This window comes from Tupaia chinensis, unplaced genomic scaffold (genome assembly GCF_000334495.1).
Source record: "Tupaia chinensis unplaced genomic scaffold, TupChi_1.0 Scaffold000094_1, whole genome shotgun sequence".
Classification (NCBI taxonomy): Eukaryota; Metazoa; Chordata; class Mammalia; order Scandentia; family Tupaiidae; genus Tupaia; species Tupaia belangeri.
Window position 1 is genome coordinate 2,649,885 of NW_006159556.1, and position 22,380 is coordinate 2,672,264.

At 43.8% G+C, this 22,380-nt stretch overlaps 1 protein-coding gene across 5 annotated transcripts in view; it reads left to right on the plus strand.

The window, feature by feature from the left end:
* The window catches only part of FAM13A (family with sequence similarity 13 member A), a 249,625-nt gene that overhangs the window by 208,241 nt on the left and 19,004 nt on the right, over positions 1-22,380 (plus strand). For all 5 annotated transcript variants that reach the window (XM_006143243.3, XM_027769857.1, XM_027769858.1 and 2 more), the window contains 6 exons: positions 2,104-2,251; positions 12,248-12,461; positions 13,175-13,313; positions 14,009-14,090; positions 15,307-15,527; positions 16,309-16,392. In XM_006143243.3, the coding sequence (XP_006143305.1) occupies positions 2,104-2,251; positions 12,248-12,461; positions 13,175-13,313; positions 14,009-14,090; positions 15,307-15,527; positions 16,309-16,392 (888 nt within the window). The remainder of the gene's footprint in view (positions 1-2,103; positions 2,252-12,247; positions 12,462-13,174; positions 13,314-14,008; positions 14,091-15,306; positions 15,528-16,308; positions 16,393-22,380) is intronic.

Genomic DNA, 22,380 nt, shown 5'->3' on the forward strand with positions numbered 1-22,380 from the left:
CACATGGGAGTCCAGCGATATAGCCATTACACTAATTGCTGGTCCCCCAACCCTATAACTCTTAAGCTGAGTACCAGATTTGAACATTCAGCCCTGGTCCTCTTAGGATTCAGCTCAGAGACAAATAACTTGTATGACATAAATGCATAATGTTTTTTTCCTGGTAGACAGCATTTTTTAGTATGTCTTAAAGCTTCAGATGTACTTAACATTTCCATCTGACATGAGTAGCTCATCGTGACTTGATTGATGGTATTGCAATTTATCCCAAATGTGAAAAAAATACCAGTACTCCTGCATCATTTCATGGAAATCTCATAGTAAAAGTGTTGTCTATTCCCCTGGTGCTTTCACAGTGGGTTGGATAGCTATTAAACATAGCTGGGAGTCTTAAGTAGTGCTGTATTTTAAGCATAAGGACAGTTCTCATACATTAATGAAATCATTTATGATTTCCAGATGTTTTTAGCTTTTTAAAATGACAGGGTATTTGCTAAGATACATTTGTAGTTACTCCCAAAAAAAATCGTTTGTGCTACTGGAGAAATATATGTGAGAGTAAATGCTTTATGAACGTTTTTGTTTGTAATTTTGTGAGGTGGGTGGAGTAAAAATTATTGGGTTTACCAAATGCCAAAAGGGCAAGGTTAAAAAAAAAAAAGAAAAGAAAAGAAAAAGAAAAGAGTTCTTCAATGTAATAGAATTAAAACCAGTGCAATTTATTTAAAAAATAAATAAATAAAATAAAATCACTGAGCCTTTGGAAGTTTCCCTGCCTCTCAGATGTCCGAGCCTCGTCTAGCAGAACCAAGTGTAGCAGAGTATTTGTTCTCATACATTAATGAAATCATTTATGATTTCCAGATGTTTTTAGCTTTTTAAAATGACAGGGTATTTGCTAAGATACATTTGTAGTTACTCCCAAAAAAAATCGTTTGTGCTACTGGAGAAATATATGTGAGAGTAAATGCTTTATGAACGTTTTTGTTTGTAATTTTGTGAGGTGGGTGGAGTAAAAATTATTGGGTTTACCAAATGCCAAAAGGGCAAGGTTAAAAAAAAAAAAGAAAAGAAAAGAAAAGAAAAAAGAAAAGAGTTCTTCAACGTAATAGAATTAAAACCAGTGCAATTTATTTAAAAAATAAATAAATAAAATAAAATCACTGAGCCTTTGGAAGTTTCCCTGCCTCTCAGATGTCCGAGCCTTGTCTAGCAGAACCAAGTGTAGCAGAGTATTTAATATTCAGAGTAGATGAATAGTAGGAAAACAAGTGACAGTTGCATATTTGTAAGGTATAAATTATGCATCGCTGACTTGCCAGCTCTTGGCTTTTTACTTTAAAAGAAAAAAAAAAAAAAAAGTCATGCTGCCTGTGTGATTTTGGCTCTTTTCCAGAGTCGGTATTCCTTACCGCTAGCTGAGATGAGAGAGATGAGAGAGACGCCAAAGCCCTGTGCTGTTTGAATTTGCGCAACAATGCTTTAATACCCAGAGTTCCTCCATAAATAGGCTGTGTTCCCCATACCGGGTGAGAAAACAACCACAGGAAATCTGGGAATGTGTCGCTGGTCCTGCTTAATTGATCTAAGCCTGCAGGACCAGCAGGGGAGCTTGGGGTACACAGCCGGTGCCCGTGGCCTGGCAGGACTGTTTACCTAAGGAGCAAAGAAGTCTCCCTGGAAAAGACACCATGTTACTCTTCCAGCCTCAGCGACTGCAGTAGCCAGGTTTTGTTGTTATTTACAGTCTGGAGAGCCGTACTCCTTTAAGGAAACAACGAACTCCTTTCCCTCCTTCCTGGCCCCAATCAGTAATCTTCAAGACTGCCAGCTGCCTGCAGTTACTGGGAAGAGCAGCCCCGAGGAAATCCTCCTGTCTCTCTCCCAGAAGAAAAGTTAAAGGAGCGCAGAGGAACCGTTGCTTTTTACACGCATGTGGCCAGCTAGTATCCGGGCGGCATCAAGCCATGATTTTGATCTCTGTGCTGGGTGCATTAACAGCTGTGGCTTGGGAGGTTTCATGCAGGAGGAGTGGAATTGCTGCAGACATTTTGGGGTTTTGGTGAGCAGCAGCAATTTGGGGACATTGTGCTATTTTTGCAGAACCTCACAATGAAGATTCAGGAGCATCCCAGTCTACCTGACACCAAACAGCCCCGGAATCAAGATGCCGATGGCCAGCAGGAGAGCTTTGTCTCTGAAGTGCCCCAGCTGGACCTGACTGCATTGTGTGACGAGAAGACCTGGGAAGGTAGGCTCGGCTGACGCTTGGATCGTTGAATACCAGAAAAGCGTGTACGGATAGGCATGAACGAGAGGCACATAGCCGGGTGGTGTGTGGGTGACAGTGAGAGCTATCTACGCATGCAGAAGTAACCACATTTCCAAATGACTGCAAATCCTTCACCTGGCCAGGTTAAATATTGCCAAGGATGGTCACAATCTTAAAAAAAAAATGTGCTCGCCCTTTATCACAGTGGCACCTTGCAGTGCTGTTTTTTTAATCCCTTTGAACTCATCAGGAGTGCTGATAAATGCGTGTCTTTTCCCTCTAATAGCACCGAGCAGAATAATAAGGGTCCAATGTGCCTTTAGGATCTCCTCCTTCAGTTTACCTGATCTTCCCCCCAATACAACCTGCCCATCACACGCTCTCTTCATTAAATCTCCTTCCCATTGTTCAAGAAAGATGTATTTGCTTTGCTTCTATGTTTGTTTTTATGCATAGATTTTTTTGAAATCCAAGTTAGCAAACTTATGGGATTTACTCATCAAAGAATAAACGTGCTTCTCAGCAAAAGTCACTTACGCAGTGTTTTAGATTGGTTTTTCCAGAGACTGTTGGTGGAAATGTTAGGAATTTACTGAGGAAGACGAAGGTAACCTTGTCAACACTGTGTGAGGGAGGATGCCCCAGCGGCTCTCCAGAGCTGCTGCTGTTCTCGTTATCCGTGTGTCTGCATGCACGCTGGTGTCAGTGTGTATTCAAGTTACCTGCCAGTCTGCCTTTAGTGTGTGTCCGGAAGACGAGGACAAAGGAGAAATTGTGCTCCCCAATTCAGAACAGCAGCGTGACCTAACACAATGACTTAGCAGAGAATCCCAACTGCAGAAATCTGTCCTTTTCTGTGTCTGGTTTTTCTCGTCTCCCATCCCTACCTTCTTCCCTCCTTTATTTTTGCTAGGGAATATTCGTTGTATTAATGATCTTAGATGAAGGATCAAAAAGCAATCTGAGAAGACCACAGGGTAAAAAAGAACCACCCATTGGCCTCTTGGCATCCCAGGCCTCACTGAAAAACAGATAAACTGGGGTATTTTTATTATTATTATTATTATTATTATTTTTATTCTTGTTCTCCTAGCAATCTAAGAACACTGCCCTAGTTTTTTCCTTATAATTAGGCAGTGGATCTGAGATTTCATCCAACCTTTCTATCACACAATCTATTCTCTGAGCAAAAAAAAGGCAGGATTGTTTCATTTTAAATTTGCATGATATATTCCCAGGGATTATTTCGTTTGTTTGTTTTTTACATACTTTGAAATAATCACATATTAGGTTTTAATGCATACATTAAAACCCACAATCCACGACCCCCCAACTCCTGTAGTAATCATTGTTACCCAAATAAAGGAAAAAAACTGCAGTCAAAATAAATGCTATAGTTGGGTGTACTGATATGGCTTGCCTTAAAGCTTTGATCAAAACTAGGACTTGGGGTCAAAATTCAGATACACCACATTGTCTTTTTCCTCCTCTGCTTCCTAAAATGTGCTCAATTTGATTATTTTTAATCTTAGTTAATCATAAACTTGTACTCTTGGCACCCTGTTTAAAGAGGCTCAGATAAAGAAAAATAGACTCCCTAGAGTAGGTGAAATCCAATTTATACTTTCGTTACAACTATTTCATAGTTAACTTAATATAAAGAACTTTCTTCCAGAGAAATAATAATAATATAAAGGAACCAACATTTTATTTTGAAAATCTAGATAGATTTTTTAAAAGATTATTAGGAAAAATACATTACATTTCAAAAGGGTTAGAAATGAGAATTGCGAGAGATACACAATGATTGATGGAGTAATAAAAAATAGAAATGTGAATTGTATTGCCTGTTACTGATGAGATAGCTTGGTTGTTGTGTGTGTGTGTGTGTGTGTGTTTGGCCAATTACTGCATTTGTCATTCAATGTGAATATTTTTTAAATCTTTGTGGATTCATCTCAAGGTCATTGTGGTCATCTGTTCCTCCTTTCAGAGACTTTTTAAGAAATAAGTATATGCTTATTTACTAAACATTATATACTTATTTTAACATCCCAAGTTACACTTTACCACTGTTAGGTAGCTGTAAGTCTAATTTCTGTCTAAAGGGTAGATGAAATGTGAGCAATAAGTCCAATCACTAAAATATCATGTTTTTTATAGCTTTGATAAGAAACAAACAAAATGGTGGCTTTCTAATAGGGAGTAAACTTTGCACTAATTGAAGCTGAGAATGTAAAACCCAGGCAAGAACACATCTAAATGGAAGTAGTTAGTCCCAAAATGATGTAACCAGGATTCATCTCTCGGCCTCCCTCCGAGTCTCCGAGCCGCCGAGCCTCCAGCCAGTGTACCCCCCCCCCTTTTGATTTGCTTGTGTGTTCCCCATGTGGAAGTTCATGCTCTCACCAATGGCAGCGTCCTAGACCCTGGAGGGAGGCAGTAATTAGTGACCAGGCTTCTGGGGCCCGCCTCCACACTGTATGCTGCCCTGAGGAATGTCCTCTGGCTTCTCCTGCTTATGGTCAAAGAAACAAAAAAGGAAATTAAGCTAATACATAGACTCCATAGGCTGCGTGGGGCGGGACTCTCTCACAGTGAATGGAATCAGATCACGCTTGTTGGCAAATACTAAACATGCTTTATGTGTGTATGACACATGTTCATGTATACGTACATCTATGTACCTACGTAGCTGTGTAATGGGGTGCACTACTTGATCTGTCCGCATGACCGTGTCATTCTTATTAGGTTTCCACTCTCCAAAGTTAAATAAATACACAAATCAAATGTGCTATTTCTGTACTATTTAAAGTCCTTATGTTGCATAATCAGAATGTCCCCAAGCTGCCAATTCATGTTGATTTGGGGGTATTGTGGAAGGGTTTAAACACGAGCTACCCTATTCAATTTGTCCTGGTGAAATTAAGTTTAAAAGGGAATTTTTCAAAAGACACAGCGGACTTCACTTACCTCACTCATCACTGATGGCTTATTGAAAAGAACTTTAGGGAACCAGCAGTTAGCGTAATGGCTATGTCGCTGGACTCCCACGTAGTCGACCGTGGTTCGTGTCCCGGACCCGGTGGCTTAAAACTCATGTCAGGCGCGTGTGCGTGCGTGCCCAAGATCCCTAGAGGAGAATGGAGGAGAAGAGATTGCGGCATGACCATCCCCCCTGGGGGGTGATTTCTCGCTTTCTGTCTCTATGTCTCTCTCTGTCTGTCTGGCGAGCGCACGCGCCCTATAGTGAAAATCTCTCCCAAAAAAAAGAACTTTGGAAAGGAAATCCTGTAAAAGAAGCATAGAGAAACAAAGGGTCTTAAGTTATTTTCACGTTGAACCTCCCATAATCCAGACAAGAAAGCTAAGGCCAAAAGAGGCAAAATAATCGTTAAAGTAGCAAAGTCTCCTGACTTCTATCTGAAGCCTCTTTCGAAAGAATGGCAGTTACGTGTCATGGCAGGCAGTAGACTGAGGGGCAGGAGCCAGGCTCCCTAGACTCAGATTCCAGCCCTGCCGCTTAACCCGTTTCATGGGCAAGTTAGTAAACCTGTCTCATTTTTGGCCTTCATTTTTTCATCTGTTTGTTTGTATTTAATTTGCTAGAAGATTAATGCACTGGCCAGAGAAAAATGTGGGGGATGAAAAACACCCCACATGAGGCATGGTCACGCAGTCCCTTCTCCATGTCTCCCTCTTTTCACAGTTTTGGGTATGCACACACACGTGACTGGTATGTTTCTCAAGGCACCAGGTCTGGGACTTGAACTTCACAGTCATCTGGACAGGATCTAGCTTTAACCACCAGGCCACAGGCTACTCCTAATTTCCTCATCTTTAAATAGGGATCATAGCCATAGAGAAACGATTAATAATAGGTATATTAGTAAACCCAGTAAATATGTCGTAAGGATATAATGAGCTAAAATAGCAAAGTGCTCTGCACAGCGCAGGCACACAGTAAGCACCAGGTGAATGTTAGTCGTCACTGTTTTCCTGAAAATATTTCCAAGTATAGGAAAAGCCAGTCTAAGTTCACCTACTCTTAACCAGATCCTAGTTCTTCCTAATGGCCATGAATGGCTCTGCGTTCACAAGAGGGACCAATCATTACTAGGTTCTTTGTGGGTTTACTAAGGATTAACCACATCCTGCCAACTTCCTTTCTTTCTCTGATGGTGTTACTACTAATCTCGGGATCAGGGACAAGACCTCCACTGGGCCTTGGACAGGGCCTTGGTGGCATCTTTGTCAGAGAAGTGGAGGGATGAAAGGTTGGGGGGGTAGTGACTCGGTCCCTGCTTAAGCACTTGTACATAAACATGTAGATCCACGATTTAATAAGTCAGCTCCCATGGGGAGGGTGGTTCTCATTAGGTAATGTCCTCTGTCCTTTGGTGTTCCCCACATTTATTAATGATTGAAATGGAGCGATGGAGAGTCTGTTAACTTTGCACATAGGGGCAACTTTAAGGATTATATTTGTGATTGTGAAAGTTGACTCCTAAGGTTCCTTCCAACTTGGATAGTTAGCAAGACTATTTGAATAATTGAATAGGAATCCCATTGTCCTAAGGTTAAATTTTGGCACATGCAGGAAATTTTTGTCAAGGGGATTCCCCAATTAAGATGGTGTGGACACCCTCCTGTGTCTGGGATGTGCAAGTTCCTGAGCACAACTGAGAAAAAAAAGGTGTTACAACATCACGCCAAGTAGGGATGGCTTTGAACAACATGGAGCAAGTGAAATGTGGACCGCACAGCTCCCTGAATCCGTGCAGATTTCTTACAAATAAATCTCAGTAGCCAGTTTTCTTTTGTAAAGTGGGTGTATTCAGCCAGCTCAGGAGAGAGCCGGGTCCCGGGACCACGTTAGCACTGCTCGGAGCTCTGCTCCCTTTCCCTGCGGTGACCTTCCTTCATTCCTACAGGTGCGCTAGTGTCTGACCCGGAACCCCTCAGGACCCACTTATTGTCACTCCTTGGGTAGCAACATGGGCTTTTATCTCTGCTATTTCTGACCTGCTGTGATGGCAGCTGACCGAGGTGGATTAATTTTTAATGGAGGGACATGTCATACTTATGTCCAGAGTTCAATGTGACAAGGCACATGACTAACAGCAACACCACTGCACCCTCGGAATTCTGGCCCAGATAATGAAAATGCTTTTATGTGATGCCGCGCTTCAGAATGAAAGTCTAGTTCCGTCACCTCAGCCCTTTCCTGTTTGCCCCGGAATCATTTTCTGCCAGTGCCCTCGTCTGTTTCATTATTCACTTCATTTATATTTTAAAATATAAAATATTTACAATCTAACACTTGCAAAAAGTCAGTAGATACAGCCTCTCTGAGCAGGCTTACCTGCCCAGAGTATTGGACTATGAGCCACACTGCTCTGATCAGTTCTTGTTTTCTAAGCAATCATCAACATGAAACGTGAGCTAGCCGTGTATTGTTAGGTCATTTCCATCTAAAACGGGATAATAGTTGGCTTTATTGATTCTCTATTGATCATTTTGACTATATATTACTTGTCATTTTATACCCTTTGAATGGGATTCTTAAATTATATGACAGAATAATGAGGGAAAAAGAGAGAGAAAGGAAAGAGAAATCACGTAAGCATTTTATGCGGCATATGTAGGAAACTCAACTTCTATTCTGCCTGTGGACCAATAGTGAAGCATTCTTTATTATCTTGTTAAAGTTAAAAATCATAATTGGTTTATATTGTCATATATATATATATGTTTGGTATAGGGCACACAAAGTCACCAGAGAGAGAGAGAGAGAAAGTCAGAAAGCACCTGCCTGCGGAGGTGGCCACATTGCAATCCCTTCTCCATTTTCTTGAGATTTGGGGCATGCATGTACACATGCCTCGTGTGTTTTTCAAGCTTCCTTGTCCAGGACTCAAACCATGCTGTTGACCATGTGGGATCCAGCCACCTTAACCACCATGCCACCAGCTGGCCTCCATTTGTCATTTTTAAGTAAGTTCATTTGCTCAAATTATATGCTTTAGGAGAAAATGTCACCCATCAGCTATCATTTCTCCAGCTATGCATCTCCTGCATACCACCAGCCACACTGGGGAAAGATACACTTGGTCTTGCTCTCAGTGAAGTGATCACTCAAGAATGGGGACCCTGAGGCCAGCAGTTAGCGTAATGGCTATGTTGCTGGACTCCCATGTAGTCGACCGCGGTTCGCGTCCCAGACCCGGCAGCTTAAAACTCACGCTGGGCGCATGTGCCTGCGTGCCCAAGATCCCGAGAGGAGAACGGAAGAGAAGGGATTGCGGCATGGCCATCCTCCCTGGGGGGTGATTTCTTGCTTTCTGTCTCTTATCTCAGGCTGGGTGGCAAGCACACGCGCCCTATAGCAAAACCCTCTTCAAAAAGAAAAAAAAAAAGAATGGGGGACCCAGAATAAAGCTGTGTTAACACAGAAGAAAACTGATGGTTGGCCCTGTGCTAGCCTTACATGCCTAACACGATCATTCAGTTCCATTACTGGTATTTGATAGAGACTTCAAGGTCACAGTTAATTTTTTATTGGAGATATGTTTGGTTAAAGGGTACAGACACTCTCCTTGCAGATGTTTTTGTACAGAGAACATAGAGTTAAAAACTTCAAGATGACAGGTTGAAACTTAAACGTTGGGACATTTCTGAAGCGATGCTCTGCTAGACTCAAGACAAGTGAAAGGGCTTCCGGATGCAAGTAATGCTTTTCCAGACTAAGGTTTGATGAGGGACAATGTCAAACTAACCAGCATACCCACATGCCAGTGTTGGACCTTATTTGGCCAAAGCCGTCTGTCCCCACTGAGGCCTCTCGCCCTCCCCGCGGTTTTCTCCTCTGCAGTCTGCTGTGAGGCTATTGCCTGATGCATTATCACGCAAGTCACCTTAACCCTTTCCCCATCCTGGCTCGATTGTTTTTAATCCTTACAGAAAATTACTGCTGTCTTCTGAAATATCATGGAACAGAAGATGTAGTTTTGTCAGTTTACTAGTTCCATTTTCTGCAACTTAACACTGGATTTTTAAATTTTTTCCTGCGGATTCCTTTCTGCTTACCTGTCCTTACCTCACCACTCAGATGGGTTTTCACTCTTTGTTGAGTGGCGGTTCCAAGCTGCTTCCTTAAGGAGTTCCTGCCGATGGCATTGGTGTAAACGCCGGCCTCCTGCTCATCTCCAGCTGCAGCAAGTGTATCTACCCACATGTTCCCTGCGACTTTTTGAGCCTCAGTAGACAAGAATCTACCCTTTACCCTGCTTTCATTTCTCACAGTAGTAGTGTTGATTCTCTTTATATATATATTTTTTATTCTCTTTATATTTTGAGAAGCAGTGGCCCTCGTTCCACGTGAGGTTCATGTTTTTTTTAAATCATGGGCTTATCTTCCCGATTACACAATGGGGACTTCAGACATTTCAGACGACCATCATTGTTATCGAAGCCCTTGGCACATTCCAGGTTGAAGTGCTGATCTGGAAGCCAGGAGACTCGGGTTCGCGTCCCAGCTCTTGTCATGGATTACTCATCGCTCTTGACATCTTTGGGGTTGTTTGCTTCCCTGTAAGCTGTTGGGTTAATCAGAGGTTTTCAAACTGGACTGCATATTAGAATCACAGGAGCATCGTTTTAACGTGCAGGGTGGGAGTGGGACCAGGGGCATTCCCATGCCCTCCCGGGAAGGCTCTGTTTAGTTAGGTGGTATGAAGGCTGCGTGTGGGAGTTATTTCAGTTGCTTTTCTTTCTTCTTTTTTGGTAGTGCACAGCCAGGGTTGAGAAGTTACAAGATTAGTGCTATATGAAGTTACATGCAGATCAAAAATTCTATAATCATAGCATGATCTTTTAAGTAAAATGCTGAAAATCATTTATTTAATAAGACAATTTTGTACAGTTTATATAACTGAAGGAGCAACTGTTTCATGGTTCTAGGGATCTCGGAATCTGACCAAATCCCAGCCTTGTGTAAGTCACAGGTATCCCAATTTTTTTTAAAGAATTATTTATTTTTGTTTAATTTGTTATTATTATTTTTTTATTTGACCAGAGAGAGACGAGAGAGAAAAGGAAAGCGAGAAAGCAAGCTGCCAGGTCCGAGAGGCCAAACTATGGTCAGTCATGTGAGAGTCCAGTGCCTCAACCACCATATCATGCCGTCCCCCACAATTGAATTTATTTTTTTAAATGAATTATTTACTTCTATTTATTTATTCATTCATTTATCTTTATTTGACTAGAAAGACAGATACATAGAGAGAAGGAAAGTGAGAAAGCAAGCCACCAGGTCTGGGACTCAAATTGTAGTTGGCCATGTGGGAGTGTCCAGCACTTTAACCACCATGCCACCTGCTGCCCCCCCCCAATTGAATTTAAAGCATAACTTCTTTCAAGTAGCATGGTGGTTGAGGTACTGAACTCCCATGTCATTGACCACAGTTCGAGTCCTGGACCTGGCAGCTTACTTTCTCACTTTCCCTTTCTCTCTATCTGTCTTTCTCTGGTCTAAACCAAAGAATAATGATAATAAGTGAAAATTTTAAAATAAATAAATCTTTATAAAAAACTTCTTTTTTAAGATGTAGAGTATTGCAATTGAAATACCCTATGTCTCTGAAATTTAAAATCTGATATATATACATATATATATATTCTGATATATATATATATATATATATATATATATATATATATATATATACACACACATATGTGTATACACACACACACACACATACACACTTTTTTTTCCTAATGAGGTGGATCTCACAGTAAATGGAAATAAATATCCTCTTCCCTCCCTGCATGCCAGATCAGGATTTTGTGCCGAGTTCTGTTTTTCCTATGGATTGTCTGTAATAACTTCGACATATTTGTGCGTGTATGACTCTCTTCCCTGTTGCGGCTGATTCCTGGTGCATCTACTCTCACTGTAGTCTTGAGTACCTTCTAAAGTTTCAAGTGCGAAGCAGGCGTCCTCCCTGCTAATCCCAAGCACACAAAACAGCTTACGGGGTGACCTCTAGGGAAGTTGTAAACTTCTAAATGAATAGGCGCTCATAAGCTTAATGGGATTCTTTAACTTGATTTCTTTGTTGCTTCAGTGCAGGACTGTGTAGCTGTGATGCCCAGTCGCCCTCTGACACACTGGCTTTTCTTTTCTTCAGTCATGCCCTCCTGTGGAAAGTGCGTGTCACCAGTCTGCTGGGGAGGCTGGACTACTGGCTGCACTACTGGCTCTCCACTTTCAGGGCTACTCCTCAGGGCAGCCCGAGCAAATTCAGTCTCTCTTTGTCTCTGTTTTAATTTGCCGGAGAGTGTATGTGCTCACAAGAGAGATGGACAGATGGAGAGAGAGAAAGCATCCCTAATGCAATGTGGTCTCGTGTAGTCTCTTCCTCCATCTCTCTGTCTTGTAGGGATTTGGGGTGCACATACACACACTGTCCTGAGTGATTACCTTTCTTCTTTCTTTCTTTCTTTCTTTCTTTTTTATTATCATCATAATCTTGTTAATATTACATTGGATTGCATATAACTTTACAGTGTATTACATTGCTTTTTCAAAAGGGAATGCCATGCATGTCAGTCAATACAGAGACATTAATCTCCCCACTTCATCATTCAATATCTTTTCATTGTTTTTCCCAATCATTATTATTATTATTCCTGTGTGATTTTCGATGCCAGGTCCAGTACTCAAACTGCGGTAGGCCATGTGGGGTCTGGCTTCCGTGAGCGCTAGACTGCAGGGTGGCCCTAGCAAATTCTCTTTTGAAAGCAAGTGAGAATGAAGATAAAAGGTCAGTGATGGCTATCAGATAAATTGCTGTTTTAGTCTGGACTTTGGGTCTGAAATGAGAAGCCATTCAGTGGACAGCTCCCTAAAGCACTGAGGAAGCCACTGTTCTGGAACCATGGTGACCCCTTCTCACCGTTATTTTCCAGAGCCCATCCCTGCTTCCTCCTCCTGGCAGCGGGAGAATGTGGACTCGGACGAAGCCCGCCTCTCCCCACAGGCTGGGCGTCTGATCCGTCAGCTTCTGGATGAAGACAGCGACCCCATGCTCTCTCCTCGGTTCTACGCATATGGGCAGAGTCGGCAATACCTGGATGACACAGAAGTGCCCCCTTCTCCCCCAAATTCCCATTCTTTCATGAGGTACATTTCTCTGTGTTGCTGATAAGCAAATGTCTCATTCCTACAATATTCGGAAAGATAGGAATGGTGCAGGCGGCTGGTAGTTTGTTAAAATTTAAGTTGCATGGGGTCAGCAGGTGGCATAGTAGTTAAGGCATTGGACTCTCACATGGTTGACTATGGTTCAAGTCCCAGATCTGGCAGCTTTAAACTCATGCTGGGCACATGTATGTGCGTGCCCAAAATCCTGAGAGGAGAATGGAGGAGAAGGGATGCAGGGTGACCATCCCTCCGGAGAGTGATTTCCCACTTTCTCTCTGTCGAGTGCACACACCCTATAGCAAAAATAAAAATTAAAAATTAAAAATTAAAAAAAGTGAAGTCATGAGTCTGTGGAGGAATGTGTCTGAAGTCTCCATCTCAGGACACAGGCTATGCTGTAATGCCCAGTAGAACTGTTGCCCAACCACAAAGGCCCACAGGGAATTTCCTTAGCTCCTTCCCAGTGTTCTCGCAATTTCATTTTAAACCCATAGCAAACGTAGATATTTGGTCCGCCCTGCCTTTGCCAGTGTAGCCGTGAGCTAAAGAAGGCTAGATGACTATCATGAAATGAATCCATCACGGTCTTTTATTCAAGAGGCGGCAGGCTGTGTTGAGTCTGCACCCCCCAGCCTGTGGCACCCCCCAGGGCCCCCTTCAGGCCCTGCTGACCCACATCTTGCCCCTCCCAGGCGGCGAAGCTCCTCACTGGGGTCCTACGATGATGAGCAAGAGGACCTCACCCCTGCCCAGCTCACACGGAGGATTCAGAGCCTTAAAAAGAAGATCCGGAAGTTTGAGGATCGATTTGAAGAAGAGAGGAAGTACAGGGTGAGTGCCCCTCCCAGAGCTCTCTCGTCACCCCTGGTTCCCTCACGCCACCTGCCACATGCCAGCAGCTGAGGCAGTGACAGAAGGTGCAGGGAGATCCCTAGGGACTCTCAGAACACACAGGCAATAATAAAAAGCGGCAGTAAACGCTGAGAAACCCCCGACAGCACACGTCCTCACCAATGCCTGGAAAGCGAAGTCTACACCTGCTCGTCTTCCCGGTGAGCAGGAGTGAGAAAGGTCATTGAGTGGACCCTTTCGTTTGGCTCAAACTCGATTCGGAATGATCTTTGTGAGCTTTTTAAATGCCTGTCAACTGCACCCTTAGTATTCCCCAGAGTGACAGAAAGGCATTCTCATGGTGGTTGCTGTGTGAAACATCTGCATCCCCCTATTCTCTGCTCCGTGAGTCCTACAGGTTGAACCCTATGAAAGAAACAAAGTGGGTTATGCACCTCACAAAAGGGCATGATCATAAAAGTCCAGCATTTGTCCTTGAGGAACTCTTTGAGGGCATGAACGCGAAGCTGTCAGGAGGGATGAGGGAATTACAGCCGTGACGTCGGTTTTGGTTACTTTCTTGTTCTGATGAGGCTCCCCCTTTCCTTCCTATGAAAGTGAAAATGGTCGTCAGACACTTCCTCTTCCCTCTGCCCCAGTTCCAAAGCACTGACTCCACACTTGCTTTTTCTCAGCCTTCCCACAGCGACAAAGCTGCCAACCCCGAGGTTCTGAAATGGACCAATGACCTCGCCAAATTCCGGAAGCAGCTGAAAGGTAGGCGCGGCTCTGCGACTATGGCCTGGCCTCTGTGCTGGAAGGCAGAGGCAGGGCCGCCCTCTCTCCTCACACCGAGCGCGCTCCAGGTTCCTTGAAGGTGACTCTCGGTTGTTCAGGGTGACGGTTTCCCCATGTCTTCCTGTGGTCTCGATCTCACAGCAGCCAGATCAGCTAAGAGGCAAGGTCTGCAGCATTGCTCCATTTCCCTAATGGCTTAGAGTCCACCCTTCTTTTTTTCCCCCTCCAAAGAATTACTTATTTAATTTTATTTATTTATTTTTAATTTGACCAGAGATGGAGGTGGTGGGTGGTAGGGAGCATGAGAAAGCAAGCCGCCAGGTCCGGGATTTGCACTGCAGTCAGCCAAGTGGGAGTCCAGCGCCTTAACTATACCACCCGCTGGCCCCAAGTCCACCCTTCGGAAGAACCTGTTTAATCCAAGGCTCCATTTGCGATGGTGCTGGGGAAAGACATGTAGACACACAGAGGAATTTGTTGCCTTCTTCCGAGAGACAAAGTCATATAAACAGCTAGATGGAATACAAAGTACAAACCATTTCAGAACAAGGTATATAAGTCACACAGAAAAAGCCGGGCAGAGGTTGGGTGTTAAACACTTAAAACCATTATTATTATTATTATTATTATTATTATTATTATTATTATTATTTTGGACAGGTTTTTGCTATAGGGCACATGCGCTTGCCAGAGAGACGGAAAGTGAGAAATCAACCCCCAAGGGGGATGGCCACACAACAATCCTTCTTCCTGCATTCTCCTCTTGGCATCTTGGGCATGCACACACACGTGCCCAGCGTGAGTTTTAAGCCACCGGGTCTGGGACTCGAACCACGCTCCACTACCTGGGAACCCAGCAACATAATCATTACACCATCTGTTAGTCCCACCACTTAAAACCTTTAAATACCAGAGGAACAAGCATGGGACCACATCTGCCGTATTCCAAGAACTCACACTGGCATGTGAAATAGTTAGGCTCTCTTAGGAACGTCTTAGGGAATCATTCCCAGCCCAGAAGACCTTATCATTATCTCAGGTTTTACAGAATGACTCGAGTTATTTCCACTGGTATTATAATTAGAGACTCCAAAAAGAGACAGGACTCAGCCGTTCCTGACGCCACAGAAGAGCAGTTAGCGTGGCAGCGGGTGTCAGTTCCCATGTGTCTCTACCTTTGACTCTTCTCAACTAGAATCGAAACTAAAGATCTCCGAAGAGGACCTCACCCCCAGGATGCGGCAGAGAAGCAACACACTCCCCAAGAGTTTTGGTTCCCAGCTAGAGAAAGAAGATGAGAAGAAGCAAGAGCTGGTGGATAAAGCGATCAAGCCCAGCGTCGAAGCCACACTGGAGTCTATCCAGAGGAAGCTCCAGGAGAAACGGGCAGAGAGCAGCCGTCCTGAGGACATTAAGGTGCGCTGCTGCTTCTTTCTCTTTCCCGCTGTTCTAGTCCCTGGTTGTTGATTTCATTGATTTTTATTGTTTTTTATGCATTCAATCACTGTATAGCATTACCGCACGGAAAGTGAATTTTTGCAGCACGGATACACTGTATATGAGGCCAGTTAAAGATATTATTGTACATGTGACCAGATGGAAAGGTGCTCCTCAGGCCTCGCAGCCAACATGTAGAGCCATAGGCCAGGCCCCAGGAATGCCAGTGGGAGGGGCATGTCTTTCCAAACCTCCCACATTCACGTGCTAGAGAAGCAGGTCAAACAACGTCAGAGTGTCTTAGTTATGGTTAAGACACTTTGGGGTTTGGCAAGAAATGTAAGTTTGAAAGCAGGAAACTCTATTGTATATTTTGCAGACTGAACTTATTTAGGTTAATAGATGGTTTGTAGGATTATAGATGAACCTTTGAGACTTTGTAACCACTGACTAATCATGGCTCGGGTCAGTAAACGAAGCCCTGCACACCTCCCAGCCCTACACAGCTCTGCATCCCACAGGCCCTTGCTGCTGTGCGGGACACCCAGGTAGCTGGTGCAGACTCTGCTATGCTCACCGGGTTTCTAGCGAGAGATCAGGAGTGGCTCCCTGCTAAGTGGACTTCAGACAGAGCCTGGAAGAACAGTCAGATGAGGACTGGTCTGGACCTTATTTTAGGGGATTTGTTTCATTAAATGAAGTAGAAATGTCCACAGATGTTTTCCCCTTCCTTCATTTCTCCGTCCGTATGTTTACACAGGATATGACCAAAGATCAGATCGCTAATGAGAAAGTGGCCCTCCAGAAAGCCTTGCTGCATTATGAGAGCATTCACGGCCGGCCGGTAGGTAACATGCTAAATTTGCGAGGCAGTCACCTGGGTTTTCTATGTTGACTATCTTGCAAATAGAGTTCTCTGATGTTTGCTTTCTTTACTTTTAGAATAAAAGAGATTACTGTACATTTATGTCATAACTAAGCTTTCGGAAGGCTTAGCCAGTACCTGAGTTCTACACTCTTAATAGATGCTGAACTTGGGTTAAAAAAAGAAAAAAGCATTTGCAACTAAAATTCAGTCACCATTGTCATCCCTAAAGAAAAAGAGGGAGGGGCTGAGAAAAGGGTGCAGAAGCCTGACAAGAAGAGACTTCTTATCCCTAGGTCTGGCCCATAGGTTGTCACTGGCTCTAGGCTGTAAAATGGCAACGTTAAACTAGAATGATTTGCTCTAAAATTTAATGTCTGCAATGCGGTTGAAACCAGTGTTTGTCTATAGAAAGTTCCAGCTACCGGGACCATCAGCGTAATGGCTATGTCGCTGAACTCCCATGTAGTTGACCACGGTTTGCGTCCCAGACCCAGTGGCTTAAACTCATGCCGGGCACGTGTGCGTGTGTGCCCAAGATCCTGAGAGGAGAATGGAGGAGAAGGGATTGTGGTGTGGTTATCCCCCCTGGGGGGTGATTTCTCGCTTTCTATCTCTCTGTCTCTCTCTGTCTTTCTGACGAGCGCACGCGCCCTATAGCAAAAAAAGTCTCAAAAAAAAGAAAAAAAGAAAGTTCCAGCTACCGGGACTGGCAGGTAGTGTGGTAGTTAAAGGCACTGGACTCCCACATGGACAACCATGTTTCAAGTCCCAGACCTGGTAGCTTCCTTTCTCATTTTCTTTCTCTCTCTCTCTCTGTCTCTCTTTCTCTCTCTCTGTCACTGGTCAAATTGGAAAATAATAATAAATAAAGTTAAAATAAGATAATTCTTAAAAAAAAAATAAGAAAGAAAGTCCCAGCTACCACTCAGAACTTAAATGTGAGGTATCCAAACTATGGCTTTGCCATTTGCTAAGGACCAGAATTTGAGGTGGTTGGGTATTCAGCAGGGCCTGTTGAGTGCATGTTCTTAGCTGTGGGGGAGACGTAGCAAGATAAGCTTCTGCCCTCTTCCTTGTGGAACTTGTAATCCGATACTGCTTGTCCTTACTGTTAATAATCTCCTGTTCCGAATGTTGTCAAGAACCCAACAAAACCAGTTCTTAAAAGCAGTTATAAGGAAACAATGACGTTCACCTTTACTGATGAATTTTATATGGCCAAAAAGCAAAGGGCTGTTTTCTAGTTGTGGCCATAACTATAGAGTGGAGGTGGTGTTTCCATTTACAGTGTGTTCTTTTAAATAAAGAAGCTTCCAGAATAATTCACTAGACTCTAAGGTCTGTGAGGTCAGGGATTCTGGGCTTTGTCCCCCTAGTCCTGAACTTGATCCTCGGTGTGTAGCATGAGACACGGCACACGGTATACGCCAGTGACTGTCAGGTGCTTCCTTCATAGTATTGGTTTTGAATTTTGCAAGTTTAAATGTTTTTTAAAAGGGGCCAGAAAGTGGCATAGTAATTAAAGCACTAGACTCTCATTTGGTTGACCACAATTCAAGTCCCATCTCCAATGATTTGAAACTCACACCAGGCATGTGTGTATGTGTGCCCAAAATCCTAAGAGGAAAATGGAGGAGAAGGAATTGTGGTGTGGCCATTTCCCCTAGGAGGTAATTTCTCACCTTCTATCTCTCTGCCTCTCTGGCGAGCACACATGCCCTATGACAAAAATCTCTCAACAAAAAAAAAAAGGAAAGAAAAACCTGACCCTGACGATGATTGATTGCTGGCTTGTCCCTGCAGTGGAAAAACACTGACACTCTGGGATAATATTCATGTTTCAGCCAAGTTTTGTTTCGCATTTTTTAAAGGCATTGAACCAAATAGTAAACGCTCTGGAGCTAAATACATTGTGAAACTCTGTCCTCTCAGCTGGGGTGTACAGACCACGTCAAGGTGGAACTGAACGTGTTTAAACAGACAAAAACCCGTCCTCTGCTGCAGGCTCAAAACCCTTACGTATAAACCTCCTGGTGGCCATGAGGCAGGCCCTGGAGAAGGAGGTGGGCATGACGTGCTTTCTTTCTCTTCTGTCTCTTCTTTCCAATGTTTGCAGGTTAGGACATTGAGAGACTTTTGGAAAGACTTCTTTGCCCAAGGCCTCCAAGAGCTCTCAGCTGCATTCTAGGCAGACTTACCCTTGTGGTTTGGGTTCTGTTACACGCATTGTTCCATGGTGAGCACAGGCTCGCTCATTCCACCTGGACGGGGCAGCGTGCAAGCACTGAGAATCGGCGACTTGCACTGGAGCCGTGTTCTGCCGAAGGTGCTCTGGGACCTTGGGCTACCTAGAAACTGCTGGCGACCCAGCATGAGAGGCTCCTATTATAGGTTGCCATGGAGACTAAATGACATTATAGACACATGCATTCATTTACCTGTAGGATGTCTGGCACTGAAGAAGTGGGGTGGGGTGATTTTGGAGGTTGCACAATAAATGGTAGTTCTAGGAACCAGCAGTGAGTGTAATGGCTACGTCACTGGACTCCCATGTAGTCGACTGCAGTTCGCGTCCTGGACCCGTTGGCTTAAACTCATGCCAGGTGCATGTGCATGTGTGCCTAAGATCTTGAGAGGAGAATGGAGAAGGGATTGTAGCATGGCCATCCCCCCGGGGGATGATTTCTCGCTTTCTGTCTTTCTGTCTCTCTCTGTCTTTCTGGTGAGAGCAAGTGCCCTATAGCAAAAACATCTCAAAAAAGTAATAATAAATAAAATAAAATTAGTTAATTAATTAAATGGTAGTTCTCATTTCTGGGATAATTCTGTGTTCTACACACTGCACCCTATAGCCCCCTGTGTGATTCAGTCAGGGAACGAGTGTGCTTTTTTTTTTTGAGAGACAGAGAAACAGAAAGCGAGAAATCACCCCACAGGGGGGATGGACACGCCACAATCCCTTCTCCTCCATTCTCCTCTCTGGATCTTGGGCACGCACACACGTGCCCGGCGTGAGTTTAAGCCATCGGGTCTGGGACGCAAACCGCGGTCGACTACATGGGAGTCCAGCGACATAGCCATTATACTAACTGCTGGTCCCAGAGGGGTTTTTTTGTTTGTTTGGTTTGGTTTTTTTGATGTCTTTTCATTAGAAATATAAAATATTAGTTCTTAACCCTGTCTCCTTATTTCACTTTTTTCTTTAATATCAGTTATTTAATTAGATTATTGGCACAAAGTGTAGAACACTAATTTGTGAGGATACCCTCCATGTGTAAGAGCAGACATGGACCGTGGGTAGCCCCAGAGATGAGGAACAGCTTTGTTTTTTGGTAAAATTTGCAAGTGCACAGCTTTCTGGTTAACCTTCACCGCTCTATAATCTCATATTTCTCCTTCTCTATGTCGAAGATCTCTTCCTGGCATGCATCTGGGCTACTGCAGCTTCTTTTTCTTGAAGTAAGCATCGGTGAGGTGTTTTGGGATTCTTCCTTTGCTAGTATCAGTTTTCATGGAGGTGGTGATGACAAATTTCTGGTGTATTCTACACAGTGGAACTCGATTGAGGACCAGAGGCCCAGTCATAAGGAGTAAGCCACTGCTCAGCTGCTTCAGGAAAACCACTCTCTTGCCTCTGTGGTGTCCAGTGAGGATGATCAGAATGGTCCCGGGAGTGATGCTGACTCACAGCTTTCTCACACAATGACTGAAGGGTATTTTGCAATGGCTCAACAGCTTTCAAGGCATGTCTTCAGTAGGATAACATGTAGGCGTTTTTCCAAGTTTAACAACCTAGGTACCACCATTTTTGTCTCTACCAACGTTTTCTGATAGTGGCAAGAAATTTCACCTTTTTTCTTTTCAATCCTGGATTTAGTGGCCAAGTGTTTCCTCTTGTTCAAGTCCTTCCTGGAGTACATGGCAGACCAGGAGTATCTGCTGATGCCCCGGGCCAGGACCAGGTTTCAGTTGCAGTGAGGCTTGGACTTTTTAATCCTTGGGCTCACCCTTTTTTTTCTTTTTGAGAGAGAGATTTTTGCTATAGGGCATGTGTACTCGCCAGAGATACAGAGAGACAGAAGGTGAGAAATCACCCCCCGCGGGGGGGGTGTGGCCACGCTGCAACCCCTTCTCCTCCATTCTCCTCTCGGGATCTTGGACATGCACACAGACACACCTGGCATGAGTTTTCAGCTGCTGGGTCCGGAACTCGGAACCCAGTCGACTACATGGGAGTCCAGCAACGTAACCATTACACCATCTACTGGTCCCCAGGGGTCACCCTTTTTAACCTCACCACTGACATCAGCCTTCTTGGGCTCAAGTTTCTTCTTAGTATCCAGCTTCTCAGCTTTTTCACCCACCATGTTGTATAATGGGCAAGTGTTTCTTTTTCTCATCGTCCTGTCAGTTCAACCCAGATTCCAACATCTCACAGGGCAGGGAACAAATGCTCTAGAAGAATCAGTGTCATTTATTTCCGGTCCCGAGCCAGACTCTCTGCCTCTCTCTGGAAATGATGCTCCGATCTCCTCAGGAAAAGCAGAGTTCATTTGATATCTGGCCAGCTTGAAAATCAGGGTGAACTTGTAATTCGTAGATCTGTGCCATTGCCATGGCTCCTGGACTATAACACCATTTGGACAACACTCTTAGGAAGAAAAGGACTTGAACTTTCAGAGCTAAACTATCATTCCAATCTCCCATTTTTTTGTTTTTGAAAAGTAAGTGCTTAGAACGCATGGGGTTTTGCCAAGTCTACAGCGCCTGATTTTAAAACACTGTTGGGACCAGCAGTTGGCTTAATGGCTATGTTGCTGGACTCCCACATAGTCGATCGCAGTTCAAGTCCTGGACCTGGTGGTTTAAATTCACACCGGGTGCATGTGCATGCACGCCCAAGAATCCACCTCATTTTGTCTCCTCTTTCCAGCAGTATTGTTACTCACAGTTACCATTCCCCAACACATAGATTTATTTTTTGCTTTGTTTTGTTTATTTAATTGCCAGAAGACATAGGCACTTGCCAGAGAGAGGCAGAGAAATGGGGAGCATGGAGGGAGTAGAAAGCGCCCTCCAGTGAGGTGTGGTCACACTGCAGTGCCTTCTCCTCCATTTCTCCATCCCATGTGATGTGGAACACACACACTCAGTTATTCAAGTCACTGGACTGGGATTCGAACTATAGTCAGTCATGTAGGAAATGGCTCCCTTAAGCACTAAGCTATGGGGACGGACCCAATTTCAGTTTTACTAGTGTTTGAGATGTTGTCATGTCTTGTCTATCTGTAGCCTAATTCTCACAAAGCTGTGCTCTCCTGTCCTGGTTCACAAGCAGAGATCTTTGCAGACTCAAGGTGGGCAGCATCCTCAGCTTGGAGGGGAGTATTCCTCGTATTAAGAGAACTTGGTCAAACCCTACTAGACGGTAGATACTTCACTCACGTCTTATTCTGAATGAAAAGAAAACAGTACAGGGAGTTAGGAAACCTGGGTTCTTGACCCTGCTCTGTAGCCTTGGGCCAATCATTACCCTTTCCGATGCTTGGTTTTAGCATCTAAAAAAATAAGGCTTTCTAACTCTAATATTCCATGGTTCCCTTTTATTTTTATCTTCAAATCAACTAATCTTTCACCTTTGTGATTCTGTCCAAATAATAGCAATCAAATTGATAGAAATATAGAAAAGTTTTATGAGGCTAAAACAGAAAGTATCACAAAAGATAAGTCAGGCAAATACCTAATCAGGTCTTCATGATTTCTAATTCAGATTTGCTCATAATTACATGTAGATAGTTATTAGTATTCTCTTTCCATTTCAAAATATTATCTGAAATTTACAGAGCAGGCCAGCTGGTGGTGTGGTGGTTAAGGTGCCTGGATCCCACATGACCATCTGCCTGGTTCGAGTCCCAGACTCAGCAACTTAAAAAAAAGGTTGGTGGGGCCAGCAGATGGCATGGT